Source organism: Hemitrygon akajei, chromosome 8 (assembly GCF_048418815.1).
Source record: "Hemitrygon akajei chromosome 8, sHemAka1.3, whole genome shotgun sequence".
Lineage (NCBI taxonomy): Eukaryota > Metazoa > Chordata > Chondrichthyes > Myliobatiformes > Dasyatidae > Hemitrygon > Hemitrygon akajei.
Window position 1 is genome coordinate 890,405 of NC_133131.1, and position 17,017 is coordinate 907,421.

The window sequence follows — 17,017 nt, forward strand, 5'->3', positions numbered from 1 at the left end:
ACCTGCCCATCACCTCCCTCAGTTTCCCCCCTCCTTCCTGTTCTTCAATGGTCCTCTGTCCTCTCCTACCAGATTCCTTCTTCAGCCCTTTCCCTCTTCCACGTGCCCCTCCCCAGCTCCTTACTTTATTGTCCCCTCCCTCACCACCCACCTTCCCCCTCACCTGCTCTCACCTATCACCTGCCAACTTGTACTCCTCCCCCTCAGCTCACCTTATTCTGGCTTGTGTCCTCAGTCCTGAGAAGGGGTCTCTGTCCAAACGTCAACTGTTTATTCTTCTCCCTAGTTGCTGCATGACCTGCTGACTTCCAACAGCATCTTGCTCTGAATTTCCAACATCTGCAGAATCTCCTGTGTTTATGCAGTGGATCGTTCAAGTTCCAGTTTATTGTCATTCAACCATACACACGTATAGAGCTAAACAAAACATCGTCCCTCTGGGACCAAGGTACAGACCACAGTACGTCCAGTCACACACAGCACAGATTCTGCAGTTACAATCCAGCACATCCAGTCACAGAATAATAGTCCCTGAGAGACCTGGCCTGGAGATCGATGATCCGTGGGACATTGAGCTGAAACCACGTTTCTGCCAGACAAGCACGCAGCAGTTGCTCATCTCGTGCTGAGTCAGCCGCCGGTGAAGGCAGGCCAGCTTATTTTCCAGGGAGCCAACACTGGAGATCTCCCTCTTGTGAGACCAGTGAGCAAATCCCGCATGTCTGTTGCCTTCTGCAGAATGTTAAAATCCTGGTAGCTGTCACGGGAAAAGATTTGTGGGTGGATTTGATTTTTCCTGAGATATACACTGTCGTTCAAGAGAATTACAGGGAAGAGCCACCAGTAGTCATGGAGCCTGAATTAACCTTTCTCTCTACTCATTCCCAGGATCCAATGTCGCTTCATCCTATCCGGTTTTGAATTTTCTTCTCTATGTTCCTGAGTATTCTCATTCTCCTCTGTACATCCGTGACAGCAGTGGCTCTCCTGTTGAGTCAAACGCTTTTCACAGCCCCCGCTGGGGTGGAATCCTGGTAAGTGCAGATAATTAACCTGTTCTAAAGATCCAGAGATTAAATGGTAGCTTTTTTTGCAACACATACAGTACATGGAAACATACAATGACATAGGAGTTCCCATCCTGGGGTCTTTGGTTAATGGTGAGACTCGTTGGCATAAAAAAGTTTGGAAACCCCCACAGTTGAATGTGTTGTTTGTGTCAATGACTAACACAGTCCGAGGATTGTGCTGGGGGCAGCCCGCAAGCATAACCATGCTTCCAGCACTAACGTAGCATGTCCTCAGCTTACTAATCCATATGTCTGTGGAATGTGGGAGGAAACCGGAGCATCTGGAAGAAATCCCCACGGTCACGGGGAAAATGTACGAACTCCTTACAGACAGCAGCGGGGATTCAACCCTGTTCACTGGTGCTGTAGAGCACTCTGTTAACCACAACGCCAGCGTGCCGCCTCAGAATGGAAGGATATCCCTGACCAGCAGAGATTATGTTAGCCACAGGGTGGTCAGTCTGTGGAATTCATTGCCACAGTTGACCATGGAGGCCGTCATTGGGTATATTTCAAGTAGAGGTTTATAGGTTCTTGATTAGTCAGAGTGTCAAAGGTTGTGGGGAGAAGACAGAGTACAGTTAAGTGGGATAATAGATCAGCCATGATAGAATGGCAAGGCAGACTCGATGGGCTGAATGGCCTAATTCTGCTATCATATCATATGGCCTTATGGATGGATGTCATCCTCACAATCAAATCCCTGGGATCCCGGTGGGATTGTCCCGAGTCTATTGGACTTCCCTGTTGGTATTCCTCTGAAGACATCAGGATTGTCACGTTTCCTTTGTCCGCTGGTGAAATCACGATGGCTGTGTTTTGCCATAGTGCTGGGAGGGCTAGTCACTCTCCTTTTGTAGTGTTCAGTTTTAGCAAAATGGCCATACAGACTGTATCTTACCTCCTCTACGGTATCCTCTTCAGAGATTGTCCGTCTGGTGTCAGTGGTTGCATAACTAGGACTTGTGATCTGCACCGGCTGCTCGTACAACCGTCCACCACCGGCTCCCATGGCTTCACGTTGCTCTGATCAGTTGGGGGGCGGGGGGGGGGGGGGTTTGCTAAGCAGGTTACGTAATATAGTCAGGTATATTTACAGAATTACATATTACAATGGCAACACCTCCCAACTAGCAGAATATTCAAAGGACTCCCTTTTTGTTCCAGCTTTCAGGGAGGCTCCATGAATAGACAACTAACCGAACAGTTAAGGGGCAAACACACGAGATTCTGCAGATGCTGGAAATCCAGAGTAATGGTGAAAGAACTCAGCAGGTCAGGCAGCATCTATGGAGGAGAACGTTTTGGATTGAAGGATCTCGGCCAGAAACTTTGACTGCATAGATGCTGCCTGACCTGAGTTCCTCCAATATTCAGTGTGTGTGAGCTTCAGTGACAAGAGAGATCTGTGCTGAACTGTGCACTAATTACAGGGATACACTGTTAACATTGTTTATCTACTGTCTCCTCCAGGACAGAATCAGGATGCCCCACACCCAGTGATCGGTTTCACCAGCCACACAGTATCAGCTGGGTGTGAACTTGTACACGTTTTATCTCCTGAAGACTGGATCTGAGTTTAGTTCATCATAATTATGCTGTTCATAACGACATAACACCAGAATGACCCTGACAGAGTGAACTCCTCTTCACTTTGGAGCACTGCCTTCTCTGGCCACTGATGAGGGTGGTAGACAGTGATCCTGACCTCAGGCATCATGGGCCAAAGGGATGCGTTAGAAACGTGAAGTGATTCACTTTGGAAGGATGAATTTGAAGGCAGAGTTGAAAGTTAATAAAGGATTCTAGGCAGTGTGGAGGTGATTGGACAAAAGTATAGGGGGTTGTCAGGGGTAGTGTTTTACAGAGTGATGGGTGTGTGGAACATATTGCCAGAGGTGCTGATAGAGGCAAGCACATTTAAGAGACTTTGATGGGCAAACGGAGGGCTGTGTCAGAGGGAAGGGTTAGATTGATCTTAGAGTAACATAGAAAACCTACAGCACAATACAGGCCCTTCAGCCCACAAAGCTGTGCCGAACCTTAGAAATTACCTTGTGTTACCCATAGCCCTCTAGTTTTCTAAGCTCCATGTACATATCCGTGAGACTCCAAAAAAGACACTAACGTATCTGCCTCCACCACCATTGCCGGCAGCTCATTCCACACACTCACCACTCTCAGTGTAAAAAAACTTACCCCGACATCTCCTCTGTACCTACTTCCAAGCACCTTAAAACTGTGCCCTCTTGTGTTAGCCATTTCAGTCCTGGGAAAAAGCCTCTGACTATCCACACGATCAATGCCTCTCATCATCTTATACACCTCTATCAGGTCACCTCTCATCCTCCGTTGCTAGATTAAACGGTCAGCACAACATTGTGGGCTGAAGGGCCAGTACTGTGCTGTGAGGCAGTATCCATGGCAACAGTGGCCATAGCAACCGTGTTTCTTAGCCACTCCCTGAGTGCATCATAGCTGAAAATAGCACCCAGTTTAATTTCCTGTTTTTCCAGAGAAGGACCCCCATCTGCAAAATCCCTAAATCCAGGGTGATTCCTGTTCATTTGCTGCCTCCATAACCAGCAGAATTGGTAGCAAAATCAGCCATGAGCATTATTACAAGCACCATCAACACAAATACCACAAAATTTGTCCCCTTCCAGTTCATTTAATTGAGAGCATGGTTTTAACAGGCAGTCTAGCCTGTCTCTGTGTGTCTGTCACTGCCTCCTGCATCAGCTCGTTAACCCTTTCCTGCCCATTGTTTGAATGTACTGCCTTGTCAGCTGTATCAGTGGCTCTGAATCAGGTTTATTATCACTGGCAAATGTTATGAAGAGTGTGGTTTTGTTGCAGCAGTACAGAATCAGGTTTACTATCACCGGCATGTGTCATGAAATTTGTTAATTAGCAGCAGCAGTTCAATGCCATACATAATCTAGAAGAAAAAAAAGTGCAATACATTAAAAATTACTATAAATTACAATGAGATATACTGTGTGTGTACAGTAAGGGTCCTAGACACACATAGCCTAAGATTTTGTACTGTATTTGTCAATGTGGAGCGGAGAGCAAGCTTGTAAATCTGGCAGGAGCAAAAGGTGTTGGGAATAGGCGAGGGTGGAGTGCTGGAGGAGGGTGTGGGTCAGGTGGCAGAGAAGTGCTGGTGGCCCAAGTGCAGACACACCCAGCCCTGACGCACCAGGCAAGGTCACTTGATTCCAGTTGATCATTACAGAAAGTCTCTCTGGTGCTTCCCGCTCCCTCCCCTCTCCCTTCCCCTTTTCCCAACCATGATTCCACCCTCCCTGCTCCCTTCCCGCTCTCAGTCCACAATAGAGACCCAGATCAGAACCAGGTTTATCGTCACTCACATATCTCATGAAACTTGTTTTTATTTTGTGGCAGCAGTACATAAAATCCCTAAGGGACTGTGAAAAGTCTCAGGCACCCTGGCTGCACATACAGCTTGTGCCAGAGCTGTAGATATTTATTAAATAAGTGGTGCATAGAGAGAGCAAAGCTAATGAGGTAGTTCCACAGTGAGATGGGGTTCGGAAAGCTGATGGTGGAGAGGAAGAAGCTGTACATTCTTGTGGACCCGTATCTCCACCATGACGAGGGCATGTCTGGAGGAAAGGCTGAGTGAGCTACAGCTCGCTCTGTTTCTCTAATAAACCAGTCAGCCTGAGCTCAGTGGTTGGTCAGAGTCCACTGGCAGAGATAAGGTTTGTGCAAGGGGGCTGAGTACAAGAGACGTGAGGTAACACTGCAGCTCTGTAAAACCCTGCTTAGACCACACTTGGAATATTGTCTTCAGTTCTGGTCATTTCATTATAGGAAGGTGAAGGTACCCAACCTGAGGTCCAGGGACCCCTCGGTTAATGGTAGGGGTCCATGGCGTGGGATGGCGAGTCTGTCGGGACTCTGGGGACTTGTGGAAACTGTGTGGTGATTTCTTTTGAACTTATAGTCCTTTAACATCTTTGGACTATTTTTACTGTGCCCATGGTCTGTTTTTTTTTAAATCAATTATGCTATTGTTTGCACTGTTGTAACTATGTGGTTTTGTGCAGCTTTAGTTTTTAGTCTTGTTTTGTCTGGTGGATTTGGAGCTCCTTTCCGGGGAACGCGCTAAGACTGTAGCACGATATTAAAACGCAGCAGCCTCTCTGGACTCTGGATTGGGGATTGCCAAATGTTATGTGGATTTTCTGGTGTAGTCTGTTTTGTCATGTGCTTTTGTGATATCATTCTGGAGGAACGTTGTCTCATTTTTTAAACTGCATTGCATTTGTGGTTTCTAAGTGACAATAAACTGAATCTGAAAAACGGTTGGGAACCCCTGCTCTAGAAAGGGTGCAGAGGAGATTGACCAGGATGCTGCCTGGATTAGAGAGTGTGTAGAGGAGATTGACCAGGATGCTGTCTGGATTAGAGAGGGTGCAGAGGAGATTGACCAGGATGCTGGCTGGATTAGAGAGGGTGCAGAGGAGATTTACCAGGATGCTGCCTGGATTAGAGAGGGTGCAGAGGAGATTGACCAGGATGCTGCCTGGATTAGAGAGGGTGCAGAGGAGATTGACCAGGATGCTGCCTGGATTAGAGAGGGTGCAGAGGAGATTGACCAGGATGCTGCCTGGATTAGAGAGGGTGCAGAGGAGATTGACCAGGATGCTGCCTGGATTAGAGAGGGTGCAGAGGAGATTTACCAGGATGCTGCCTGGATTAGAGAGGGTGCAGAGGAGATTGACCAGGATGCTGCCTGGATTAGAGAGGGTGCAGAGGAGATTTACCAGGATGCTGCCTGGATTAGAGAGGGTGCAGAGGAGATTGACCAGGATGCTGCCTGGATTAGAGAGGGTGCAGAGGAGATTGACCAGGATGCTGTCTGGATTAGAAAGGGTGCAGAGGAGATTGACCAGGATGCTGCCTGGATTAGAGAGGGTGCAGAGGAGATTTACCAGGATGCTGTCTGGATTAGAGAGGGTGCAGAGGAGATTGACCAGGATGCTGCCTGGATTGGAGAGGGTGCAGAGGAGATTGACCAGGATGCTGCCTGGATTAGAGAGGGTGCAGAGGAGATTGACCAGGATGCTGCCTGGATTAGAGAGGGTGCAGAGGAGATTTACCTGCATGCTGCCTGGATTAGAGAGGGTGCAGAGGAGATTTACCAGGATGCTGCCTGGATTAGAGAGCGTGCAGAGGAGATTTACCAGGATGCTGCCTGGATTAGAGAGGGTGCAGAGGAGATTGACCAGGATGCTGCCTGGAATAGAGAGGGTGCAGAGGAGATTGACCAGGATGCGGCCTGGATTAGAGAGGGTGCAGAGGAGATTGACCAGGATGCTGCCTGGATTAGAGAGGGTGCAGAGGAGATTTACCAGGATGCTGTCTGGATTAGAGAGCATGCAGAGGAGATTTACCAGGATGCTGCCTGGAATAGAGACGGTGCAGAGGAGATTTACCAGGATGCTGCCTGGATTAGAGAGGGTGCAGAGGAGATTTACCAGGATGCGGCCTGGATTAGAGAGGGTGCAGAGGAGATTTACCAGGATGCGGCCTGGATTAGAGAGGGTGCAGAGGAGATTTACCAGGATGCTGCCTGGATTAGAGAGGGTGCAGAGGAGATTTACCAGGATGTGGCCTGGATTAGAGAGGGTGCAGAGGAAATTTACCAGGATGCTGCCTGGATTAGAGAGCGTGCAGAGGAGATTTACCAGGATGCTGCCTGGATTAGAGAGGGTGCAGAGGAGATTTACCAGGATGTGGCCTGGATTAGAGAGGGTGCAGAGGAGATTTACCAGGATGCTGCCTGGATTAGAGAGCGTGCAGAGGAGATTGACCAGGATGCTGCCTGGATTAGAGAGGGTGCAGAGGAGATTTACCAGGATGTGGCCTGGATTAGAGAGGGTGCAGAGGAGATTGACCAGGATGCTGTCTGGATTAGAGAGCATGTCTTATGAGGATAGGTTGAGTGAGCCAGGACTTTCCTCTCTGGAGTGGAGGAAAATAAGAGGTGACTTGATGGAGATGTACAAGATGGTGGGAGGCATAGATGTGGTGAACAGACAGAGACTTTTTCTCATGGTGGAGAGGGCTAATACGAGGGGGCATAATTTTAAGGTGGTTGAAGGAGAGTATTGGGGTGAGGGTTATCAGGGGTAGTTTTTTTACACAGAGTGGTGAGTGTGTGGAACGCACTGTCGGGTGGTGGTGGAGGCAGGTACATCAGGGACATTGAAGAGACTTTCAGATAGGCACATGGATGACAGAAAACTGGAGGGTTATGGGAGAAGGGAAGGGTTAGACTGATCTTAGAATAGGTTAAAAGGTTGGCACAACGTCATAGGGTCAGTACCGGACTGTACTGTTCTATGTTCTAAAGCTCTCACAAGCATCAACATGATAATGAACAAATGGCCACTTCAGTGAGGAGGGATTGGTGGTAGCCAGTACTGAGATAAAGCTAGTGACAAAGGTGAGGAGTTTATGAAGGGGCTGTGAGAGAGAAAGGCCTTTACTTCCTGATTGTTCAGTGAAGAGTTTACCCGCAGAGTTGCAAATATTGTCAGCCACATTACATCAGTGCCATGTGCTGTGTTGTTGCAGTAGTTTCATCCACGTTTCCCGTCAGTCACTCCTGTACAGCTTCTTCCCACCACCATCATGTTTCTGAATGAATGATAAAGCCATGTACACTACCTCAAAGTTTTTTCTCTTTTTTCACAACTAATTTAATGTATAAGAGATATTTCTTACTGTGATTTATAGTCTATTATGTACTGCTGCTGCAAAACAACAAATTTCATGCACACTAGTAATAGTAAACCTGATTCTGATAGCTACAGTCAAGTACATGCAACCAGTCTGTGTATGTTAGCTAATCTGATGTATTAATATTTATTGTGTTCTTTATAAGTTTTGCATGCTGCTTCGGATCTAGAGTAACAATTACTTCATTCTCCTCCACACTTGTGTCCTGAAGAATGGCAATAAACAGCCATGAATCTTGTTTCTGGTCAGATTTACAATGTGGACCAACAGCAGGTGAACAAAACTCTCCTCCCGGTTTCCGTCAAGGTGGACATGGCTCGAGTGATGGAGGTCTTTCTGTCTCAGCTGCGGTAAGGGAAATAAGGAACTTTGCATTCTCAGGGACGTCACATCTTTCAAGGGACACTGAAACCTGGGTTTATAATGTCAGTTTGCAGTGAATTTGCTTAACTACTGACTCTGACACAGAAAGGGGGCATTTGCCTCATTGCTGGCTCCCATTTGCTCCCCTTTTCCAGGTAGCCCAGTGATTTACTCTCTCTCCTGTCAACTCCCCTGTCATCCATTTCCCACCCACCTGCTCTAACACAGTCTATGGTGTCCGGTACGTGCCTGTTGGATGATTTGTGTACGTGACTGTAGCACCGAATGACACACACAGAATGCTGGAGGAACTCAGCAGGTCAGGCAGCATCTATGGAGAGGAATAAATCATCAACGTTTCTGGCCAAGATCCTATCTATCTATCTATCTATCTATCTATTTATTGATTAAGAGATACAGCGTGGAACAGGCCTTCTGGCCCAATAAACCACACTGACCAACAACCCACCTATTTAACCCTAGTCTAATCGCAGGACAATTTACAATGACCAATTAACCTACTAACCAGTACGTCATTAGACTGTGGGAGGAAACCCACGTGATCACAGGAAAAACATGCAAACACTCCGATCCCACCCAGTGCTGATTTGTTGCAACGCAGTTATTCAATTCTTTGATGAAATTTTTTTAAATGACAAAAATTCATTCTAATCAACATTTAAAACTTCTCAAGAGCAGCTGCCATTCAACTGGCCAATAGGAGCTCTTTATGTACGCTCTAAACCATTCACGTATTCGTTCGTGCTCTGCCTCCCGCGTGTGTAGATGTCGCTCCCTCTGAGGAACTGTGCTACAAGGATGTTGCTGGGTCTTGAGGATCTGAGTTACAGGCAGAGGTTGAGTAGATTAGGGCTTTATTTCCTGGGCTGAGAGAAGATTTGATAACGGGTAAACAAAAGTATGAGGGTATAGATAAGGTGAATGCAGATAGGCTTTTTCCACAGAGACTAGAACTACAGGTTGTAGGTGAAGGGCGAAATATGAAATTTTTAAGGGGAGCCTGAGGAGGAACGTTTTCACGTAGAGGATGAATGTGGGTTTGGTTTCAACATTTAAGAGAGGTTTGAATAGGTACACGGATGGGAGAGGTATGGAGGGCTATGGTCCGGATGCACTATGCTCGATGGGACGAGGCAAAAAATCAATTTAGCACAGACTAGATGGGCGAATGGCCTCTTTCTGCACCCAAGTGCGGAACATGTGTGAAAGGGCAAGTGACCTGCTTTTCTTCCCTCACGTTCACACTGTCTGTCCCTCTTCTCCCTGCTGCCAGGTTGTTGATGGGGATACAGAAGGTGCAGCCCCCCCCAGACACCGTCATCCAAAGCCCCGGGAACATGGTCGTCACTGACTGGGAGACTGACCGTCTCCTCTGCGTCAGGACAGTGGAAAACATCGCCACAGCCACAAACACGCTGACCTCCCTGGCACAGCTCATCGACGAAATTGGGAACATCGTGATCAATGACAACATTGCCTCTGAGGTAGGTTCTTTGTCACCCTCATGCCCACCGCTTTGTGTGCTCGAGCGCAGTTGTACATGTCCACCAGTATCTCGTCTGACTCTCCACTGCCCTCGTACAAGGGCTAATGCTCCCTTCACCTGGTATCTCCTGTCAATGAGGGGTTGGGATTGGCCCAGCCAGGGCACTAGACCGGGTGGATTCTGAGAAACCGGTGCGCTCAGAGATTGGTGTTCCTTGGTGTGGGATGATGAGGAAGATATTCTGAAATGGACCATAAGTTATGAGGCCTTTAGAATCTGGAGTCCGAAATGTGTACTTTAAGTGAAGTACGCACGTATCACGGGTAGCGTGACGATGTATGTAATTCATGTATTTATACACTTAACCCATAGTTAATTCTTTAAACCAACAGGAAAGCTTAATCAACCAGTATATACAAAGTGTATATAAATACAAGATTACTCAAATATTGAAGTATCAAATATGCAACAAAGACCATAAGACATCGGAGCAGAATTAGGCCATTTTGTCAAGTCCTCTCCTTCATTCCATCATGGCTGATTTATTATCACTCTCAACCCATTCTCCTGCCTTCTCCCTGTAACCTTTAAAGCCCTGACTAAGCAAGAACCTATAAACCCTTGCTTTAAATATAGAAATATAGAAAACATACAGCACAATACAGGCCCTTCAGCCCGCAAAGCTGTGCTGAAGATATCCCTACCTTAGAACTACCTAGGCTTTACCCGTAGCCCTCTATTTTTCTAAGCTCCATATAGCCATCAAGGAGTCTCTTAAAAGATCCTATCGTTTCCACCTCCACCACCACCGCAGCAGCCTATTCCACGAACTCACCACTCTCAGCTTAAAAAACTTACCCTGACATCTCCTCTGTACCTTGATCTTGACTTGATCTCCACAATCGTCTGTGGCAATGAATTCCACAGGTTCACCATCCTCTGGCTAAAGAAATTCTGGCTCATCTCTGTTCTAAGTGGACGTCCCTCTGATGCTGTGCCCTCTGGTCCTAGACTGCTCCACTATAGTAAACATCCTCTCCATACTCTATCTAGATCTTTCAATATTTGATAGGCTTCAATGAGATCCCCCCTCACTCTTCTGAACTCCAGCAAGTACAGGCCTAGAGCAATCAAATGTTCCTCAAACGTTGACCCTTTCATTCGTAAGATGCTGTAGAGATGGTTATCAGTGGTGGAAGGGTTGATAATCGGAGAGAGTGTTAAGTTCCAGGGATTTGAAATACATTGCTTAAGAGGTCAGTGGAATCGGACTGAGGAATTTAAAAGGCAATTAGACAAGAAAGGGCGAAGTGTTGTCTGATTGGAGGGTTCTTTGAATAGCTGGCATAGTGAATGTTCTCAGCCTGTGGTCTATAATGAGAACACATTGTATGTTAACTCCAGTGTTAGCATTTCCATTGTGTTGAAGCTGTATGAGACATTGGTGAAGCCTAACTTAGAGAATTGTGAGCAGTTCTGGTCAACGACCTATAGGAAAGAACTAAATAAGCTTGAAAGATTGCAGAGAAAATTTATAAGGATGTTGCTGGGACTTGAGGACCTGAGTTACAGGGAAGGTTGAATAGGTTAGGACTTTATTCCCCAGAGCATAGGAGAATGAGGGGAGATTTGATAAAAGGTATACAAAATAGGGTAAATGCAAGCAGGCTTTTTTCACTGAGGTTGGGTAGGATGAAAATTAGAGGTTATAGGTTAAGGGTGAAAGGTGAAATATTTAAGGGGAACGTGAGGGGAAACAACTTCTGTAGTTTGAGTATGGAATGAGCTGCCAGTGGAAATGGTGAATGTGGGTTTGATTTCAACATTTAAGAGAAATTTGGATAGGTACATGGATGGGAGGGATATGGGCTGGGTGTGGGCTGGTGGGACGAGGCAGAATAATAGTTTGACAGGTACCAGATGGGGTGACGCACCTGCTTCTGTGCAGTATCACCCTATGACCTGATTCCTACCTGGCTAACTTCCAGCTTGTTGTTCCTTCTCTGTAACACCAGGTTTACAGCGCTGTGGCTTCTGTGCAGCAGTCGCTCAAGGAACTGGAGGCCGGGAGGCTCTTGCCTGCATTCCAGGCCAGCAAGGAGGCCATCACCTCGTCTGAGAAAGCCTTCTTCGATCCTTCACTCTTGCACCTCCTGTACTTCCCGGACGATCAGAAGTTTGCCATTTACATCCCCCTCTTCCTGCCCATGTGTGTCCCCATCGTGCTGTCACTGGCGAAGGCGGGGATGGATCGCAAGTGGAGACGAAAGGTGGATTGAAGAGGATACACTGCGACTTGCAGTGTTGATTCTGTGTGATCTAATTTATCGGGATGGTGGATGTCACGGAATCGTGCTGGATCAGAGAGCGTGCAGTCTTCAGTTACCTCACACTACCCACAGAAAATACAGCAAGTGTCACCAGAACAAAAACACAGATCCAGAGCAACTCTGGAGGAACTCAGCGGATCAGGCAGCGTCTGTGGATAAACAGTCAATGCCTTGGGGCTGAGACCCTTCATCAGGCCTGGAAAGGAAGGGTCTGACGAAAGGTCTCAGCCCAAAAAGTCAACTGTTTATTCCCCTCTGTAGATGCTGCCTGACCTGCTCAGTTCCTCCAGCATTTTGTGTGTGTTTCCACCAAATTAGATCTCATGAGAGTCCCAAAACCCTGGCAAAGGCCAAGGCACTGGAGACAGGCCCAGGAGAGTCGGGACAAGAGTGGGGGGGGACGGGGACGGGGGGAATCTGTGTTTGTTGTACACGCACCGAAACTCAACCCTCTGTGCCATTGCTATTGTAAATACTTTGTGTCTAAGTTGTGTACAGTAGGCAGATTTGTACAGTCAGTGTTTGGCATACTTGGAGCTGAGACCTGAGGTCTACACATCCCAGTGTAGTGCCTGGCATTTCTCATCGTATGGTCACCCTGTTCACCTCATTTCTCTGCCATTCCTCTCATCCCAGCTCCTTCACATGGCATTATTCTTTCAACTCCCCTACTTTTTTCCTCTTCCTGTCTCCCCCCCCTCCCCATCTCCCTCTACCTTCCCTTCCCCTCCCCCTCTCGCCCCTACCCCCTCCCCTCCACATCCCCCCTTTCCTTCTCTTCCCGCCTCTCCCCCTCGCCCCACCTCTCTCCCCCTCCCCCTCCCCATCGCTCCCTCTCACTCCCTCTCTCCCCTCGTCTTCACCCTCAGTGTTCACATCTGTCCAGCTCCCTGATGTGAGCCATTTAGTCAGACAGAACTGCTCTTCAGTAAATGTTCTGTTTGACCTTGTAATGTTGTGTTTAATCGACTCATTATTAACCAATTCATGCACAATAATGATTTAAAATGACAGAGGTGTTCGTTAGGGTTTCTGGAACAGCAGTTTGTCCTTGTTCAGGTTCCGTGTCTGACGGGAGGTATGGAAGCTGTGGAGATGGCACTGGACTGCCTCGCAGTACAAACTCAACAAACTGGCTCTGGCGTATCGGTTTGTTCAACCTGTTCAAGGTTGACAAAGTCATAGAGCACTACAGCAAAGAAACAGGCCCTTTGGCCCATCTAGTCTGTGCTGAACTATTAATCGGTCTAGTCCCATTGACCTGCCCTCCATACCCCTCCCATCCATGTACCCATACAAACTTCTCTTAAACATTGAAATCAAATCTGAATCCACCCCTTGTGCTGGCAGCTCGTTCCACTCTCACCACCCTCTGAGTGAGGGGGTTTCCCCTAAAACATCTCACCTTTCACCCTTAACCCATGACCTGTAGTTCTTGTCTTACTCAACCTCAGTGGAAAACACCTGCTTGCATTTACCTCTAGCGAATCTCCCCTCATTCTCCTATGGATACAGTTCTAACTTATTCAACCTTTCTCCTATAACTCGGGTCCCCTTATTCACCAATGCTCTATTGAACCTTTCCAAAGTCCCAGCAACATCATTGTAAATTTTCTCTGTATTCTTTCAATCTTGTTAACATCTTTCGTGTAGGTAGGTGACCAAAACTGCACACAATACTCCAAATTAGACCTCACCAACGTCTTGTACAAATTCAACATAACATCCCAATTTCTATACTCAATACTTTGATTTATGAAGACCAATGTGCCAAAGGCTCTCTACATTCATAAAATAAGGAAGAGCCTAGACTGTGTTGACGGGGGAGCAGTTATTCAGCTTGGAGCCCGTCATACGTGCTGCTCCACACTCATGGTGACTGGGGCATAGAAGGTGGGCAGTTCATAGTGGGTCGTCTGCAGGGTCCCTGAGTTCCTTTGGGTGAGACGCTTCCAGCCAGGGCAGGAGTCACTGAGACTGGGTTGGCTCTGTGATCTGATCTCAAGATTTGTTTAATTGTCACATGATACAGTGAAATGAGTACCGGTACTTTGTGTTAATAACTAAGGATGTACTGAGGACAGCCCACAAGTGTCCCCACACAATCCGGTGCCAACATAGCATGCCCACAATGTTCAGCAGAACAACACAGAACATGACAAGCAACAAAACAACAGCAGCGACACCAACCCCATTTCTCCTTCCACGGTCTTCTAACCCCGAGATAGTATGTATGACAGTACGTATCCACCGGCCTCAGATTCGGACTCGGACACACAGACATTGACCCTTCAACTACCCTGGTGGACTCGCAGAGATTTTCAGACATAGAAACATAGAAAAACTACAGCACAATACAGGCCCTTCGGCCCACAATGTTGTGCCAAATGTGTCCTTACCTTAGAAATTACCTAGGGTTACCCATAGCCCTCTGTTTTTTGAAACTACATGTACCTGTCCAGGAGTCTCTTAAAAGACCCTATCGTATCTGCCTCCACCACCGTCGCCGGAAGCTCATTCCACGCATTCACCACACTCTGTGTAAAAAAATTACCCCTGACATCTCCTCTGTACCTACTTCCAAGCACCTTAAAACTGTGCCCTCTCAAGCTAGCCATTTCAGCCCTGGGAAAAAGCCTCTGACTATCCACACAATCAATCCCTCCACTTCCTCATCCAGGTCATTTATAAAAGCACAAAGAGATGGGGTCCCAGAACAGATCCCTGAGGATTCAGCAATGCCTTGCTGAAATCCATATACACTACATCTACAGCTCTACCTTCATCAACGTGTTTAATCACATCCTCAGAAAATTCAATCAGGCTCATAAGGCACAACCTGCCTTTGACAAAGTCATGCTGACTATTCCTAATCATATTATGCCTCCAAATGTTAATAAATCCTGCCTCTCAGGATCTTTTCCATCAACTTACCAACCACTGAAGTAAGACTCACTGGTCTATAAGTTCTTGGGTTAACTCTACTCCCTTTTTTGAATAAGGGAACAACATCAGCAATCCTCCAATCCTCCGGAACCTCCCCCATCCTCATTAATGATGCAAAGATCATCGCCAGAGCTCAGCAATCTCCTCCCTCACCTCCCACAGTCTCCAACTTGATGCTTTCCAAAAGCTCCAGCACATCCTCTTTCATTATATCTACATTCTCAAGATTTTCAGTCCACTGCAAGTCATCCCTACAATCGCCAAGATCCTTTTCCGTAGTGAACATTGAAGCAAAGTATTCATTAAGTACCTCTGCTGTCTCCTCTGGTTCCATACATGCTTTTCCACTGTCACACTTGATTGGTCCTATTCTCGCACGCCTTATCCTCTTGCTCTTCACATACCTGTTGAATGCCTTGGGGTTTTCCTTAATCCTGTCTCCCAAGGCCTTCTCATGGCCCCTTCTGGCTCTCCTACTTTCATTCTTAAGCTCCTTCCTGCTAGCCTTATAATCTGAGGGTATAAGGCTGAGGGTGGCAGACACCAACAGAATCAACAAACTCATTCATAAGGCCAGTGATGATGTGGGGGTGGAACTGGACTCTCTGACGGTGGTGTCTGAAAAGAGGATGCTGTCCAAGTTGCATGCCATCTTGGACAATGACTCCCATCCACTCCACAATGTACTGGTTAGGCACAGGAGTACATTCAGCCAGAGACTCATTCCACCGAGATGTAACACTGAGCGTCATAGGGCTGTGGCCATCAAACTTTACAACTCCTCCCTCGGAGTGTCAAACACCCTGAGCCAATAGGCTGGTCCTGGACTTATTTCCACTTGGCATGATTAACGTATTTTTATTTAATTATTTATGGTTTTATATTGCTATATTTCTTCACTATTCTTGGTTGGTGCGGCTGTAACGAAACCCAATTTCCCTCGTGATCAATAAAGTATGTCTGTCTGTCTGTACATCTCTATCATTACCCAGTTTTTTGAACCTTTCGTAAGCTTTTCTTCTTGACTAGATTTACAACAGCCTTTGTACACCACAGTTCCTGTACCCTATCCTCCTTTCCGTCTCATAGGAACGTACCTATGCAGAACTTGATGCAAATATCCCCTGAACATTTGCCACATTTCTGCCGTACATTTCCCTGAGAACATCTGTTCCCAATTTATGCTTCCAAGTTCCTGCCTGATAGCTTCATATTTCCTCTTACTCCAATTAAACACTTTCGTAACTTGTCTGTTCCTATCCCTCTCCAATGCTATTGTAAAGGAGATAGAATTATAATCACTATCTCCAAAATGCTCTCCCACTGAGAGATCTGACACCTGACCAGGTTCATTTCCCAATACCAGATCAAGAACAGCCTCTCCTCTTGTAGGCTTATCTACATATTGTGTCAGGAAACCTTCCTGAACACACCTAACAACCTCCACCCCATCTAAATTCCTTGCTCTAGGGAGATGTCAATCACTATTTGGAAAATTAAAATCTCCCACCACGACAATGCTGTTATTACTCCTTTCCAGAATCTGCCTCCCTATCTGCCCTGTCCCTGTTACTATTGGGTGGTCTATAAAAAAAACACCCAGTAGAGTTATTGATCCCTTCCTGTTTCTAACTTCCACCCACAGAGACTCTGTAGACAATCCCTCCATGATTTCCTCCTTTTCTGCAGACATGACACTATCTCTGATCAATAGTGCCATGACCCCACCTCTTTTGCCTCCCTCCCTGTCCTTTCTGAAACATCTAAAGCCTGGCAATCTAAGTAACTATTCCTGCCCCTGAGCCATTCAAGTCTCTGTAATGGCCACAATATCATAGCTGCAAGTACTGATCCACTCTCTAAGCTCATCCACTTTGTTCTTGATGCTTCTTGCATTAAAATAGACACATCTCAAACCATTGGTCTGAGCGCGTCCCTTCTCTCTCACTTGCCTATCCTCTCTTTCGTACTGTCTCTCCCAAGTTTTCTCTATATGTGAGCCCCTTCCTCTGTCTCTTCAG

At 46.8% G+C, this 17,017-nt stretch overlaps 1 protein-coding gene across 1 annotated transcript in view; it reads left to right on the forward strand.

Moving 5' to 3' along the window:
• pigs (phosphatidylinositol glycan anchor biosynthesis, class S) overlaps positions 1-15,969 on the forward strand; it is a 43,261-nt gene extending 27,292 nt beyond the window's left edge. The window contains exons 8-11 of the mRNA XM_073053003.1: positions 889-1,034; positions 8,100-8,200; positions 9,508-9,718; positions 11,736-15,969. Coding sequence (XP_072909104.1) covers positions 889-1,034; positions 8,100-8,200; positions 9,508-9,718; positions 11,736-11,999 — 722 coding nt within the window. The 3' untranslated portion in view covers positions 12,000-15,969. The remainder of the gene's footprint in view (positions 1-888; positions 1,035-8,099; positions 8,201-9,507; positions 9,719-11,735) is intronic.
• The last annotated feature ends 1,048 nt before the right edge of the window (positions 15,970-17,017 follow it).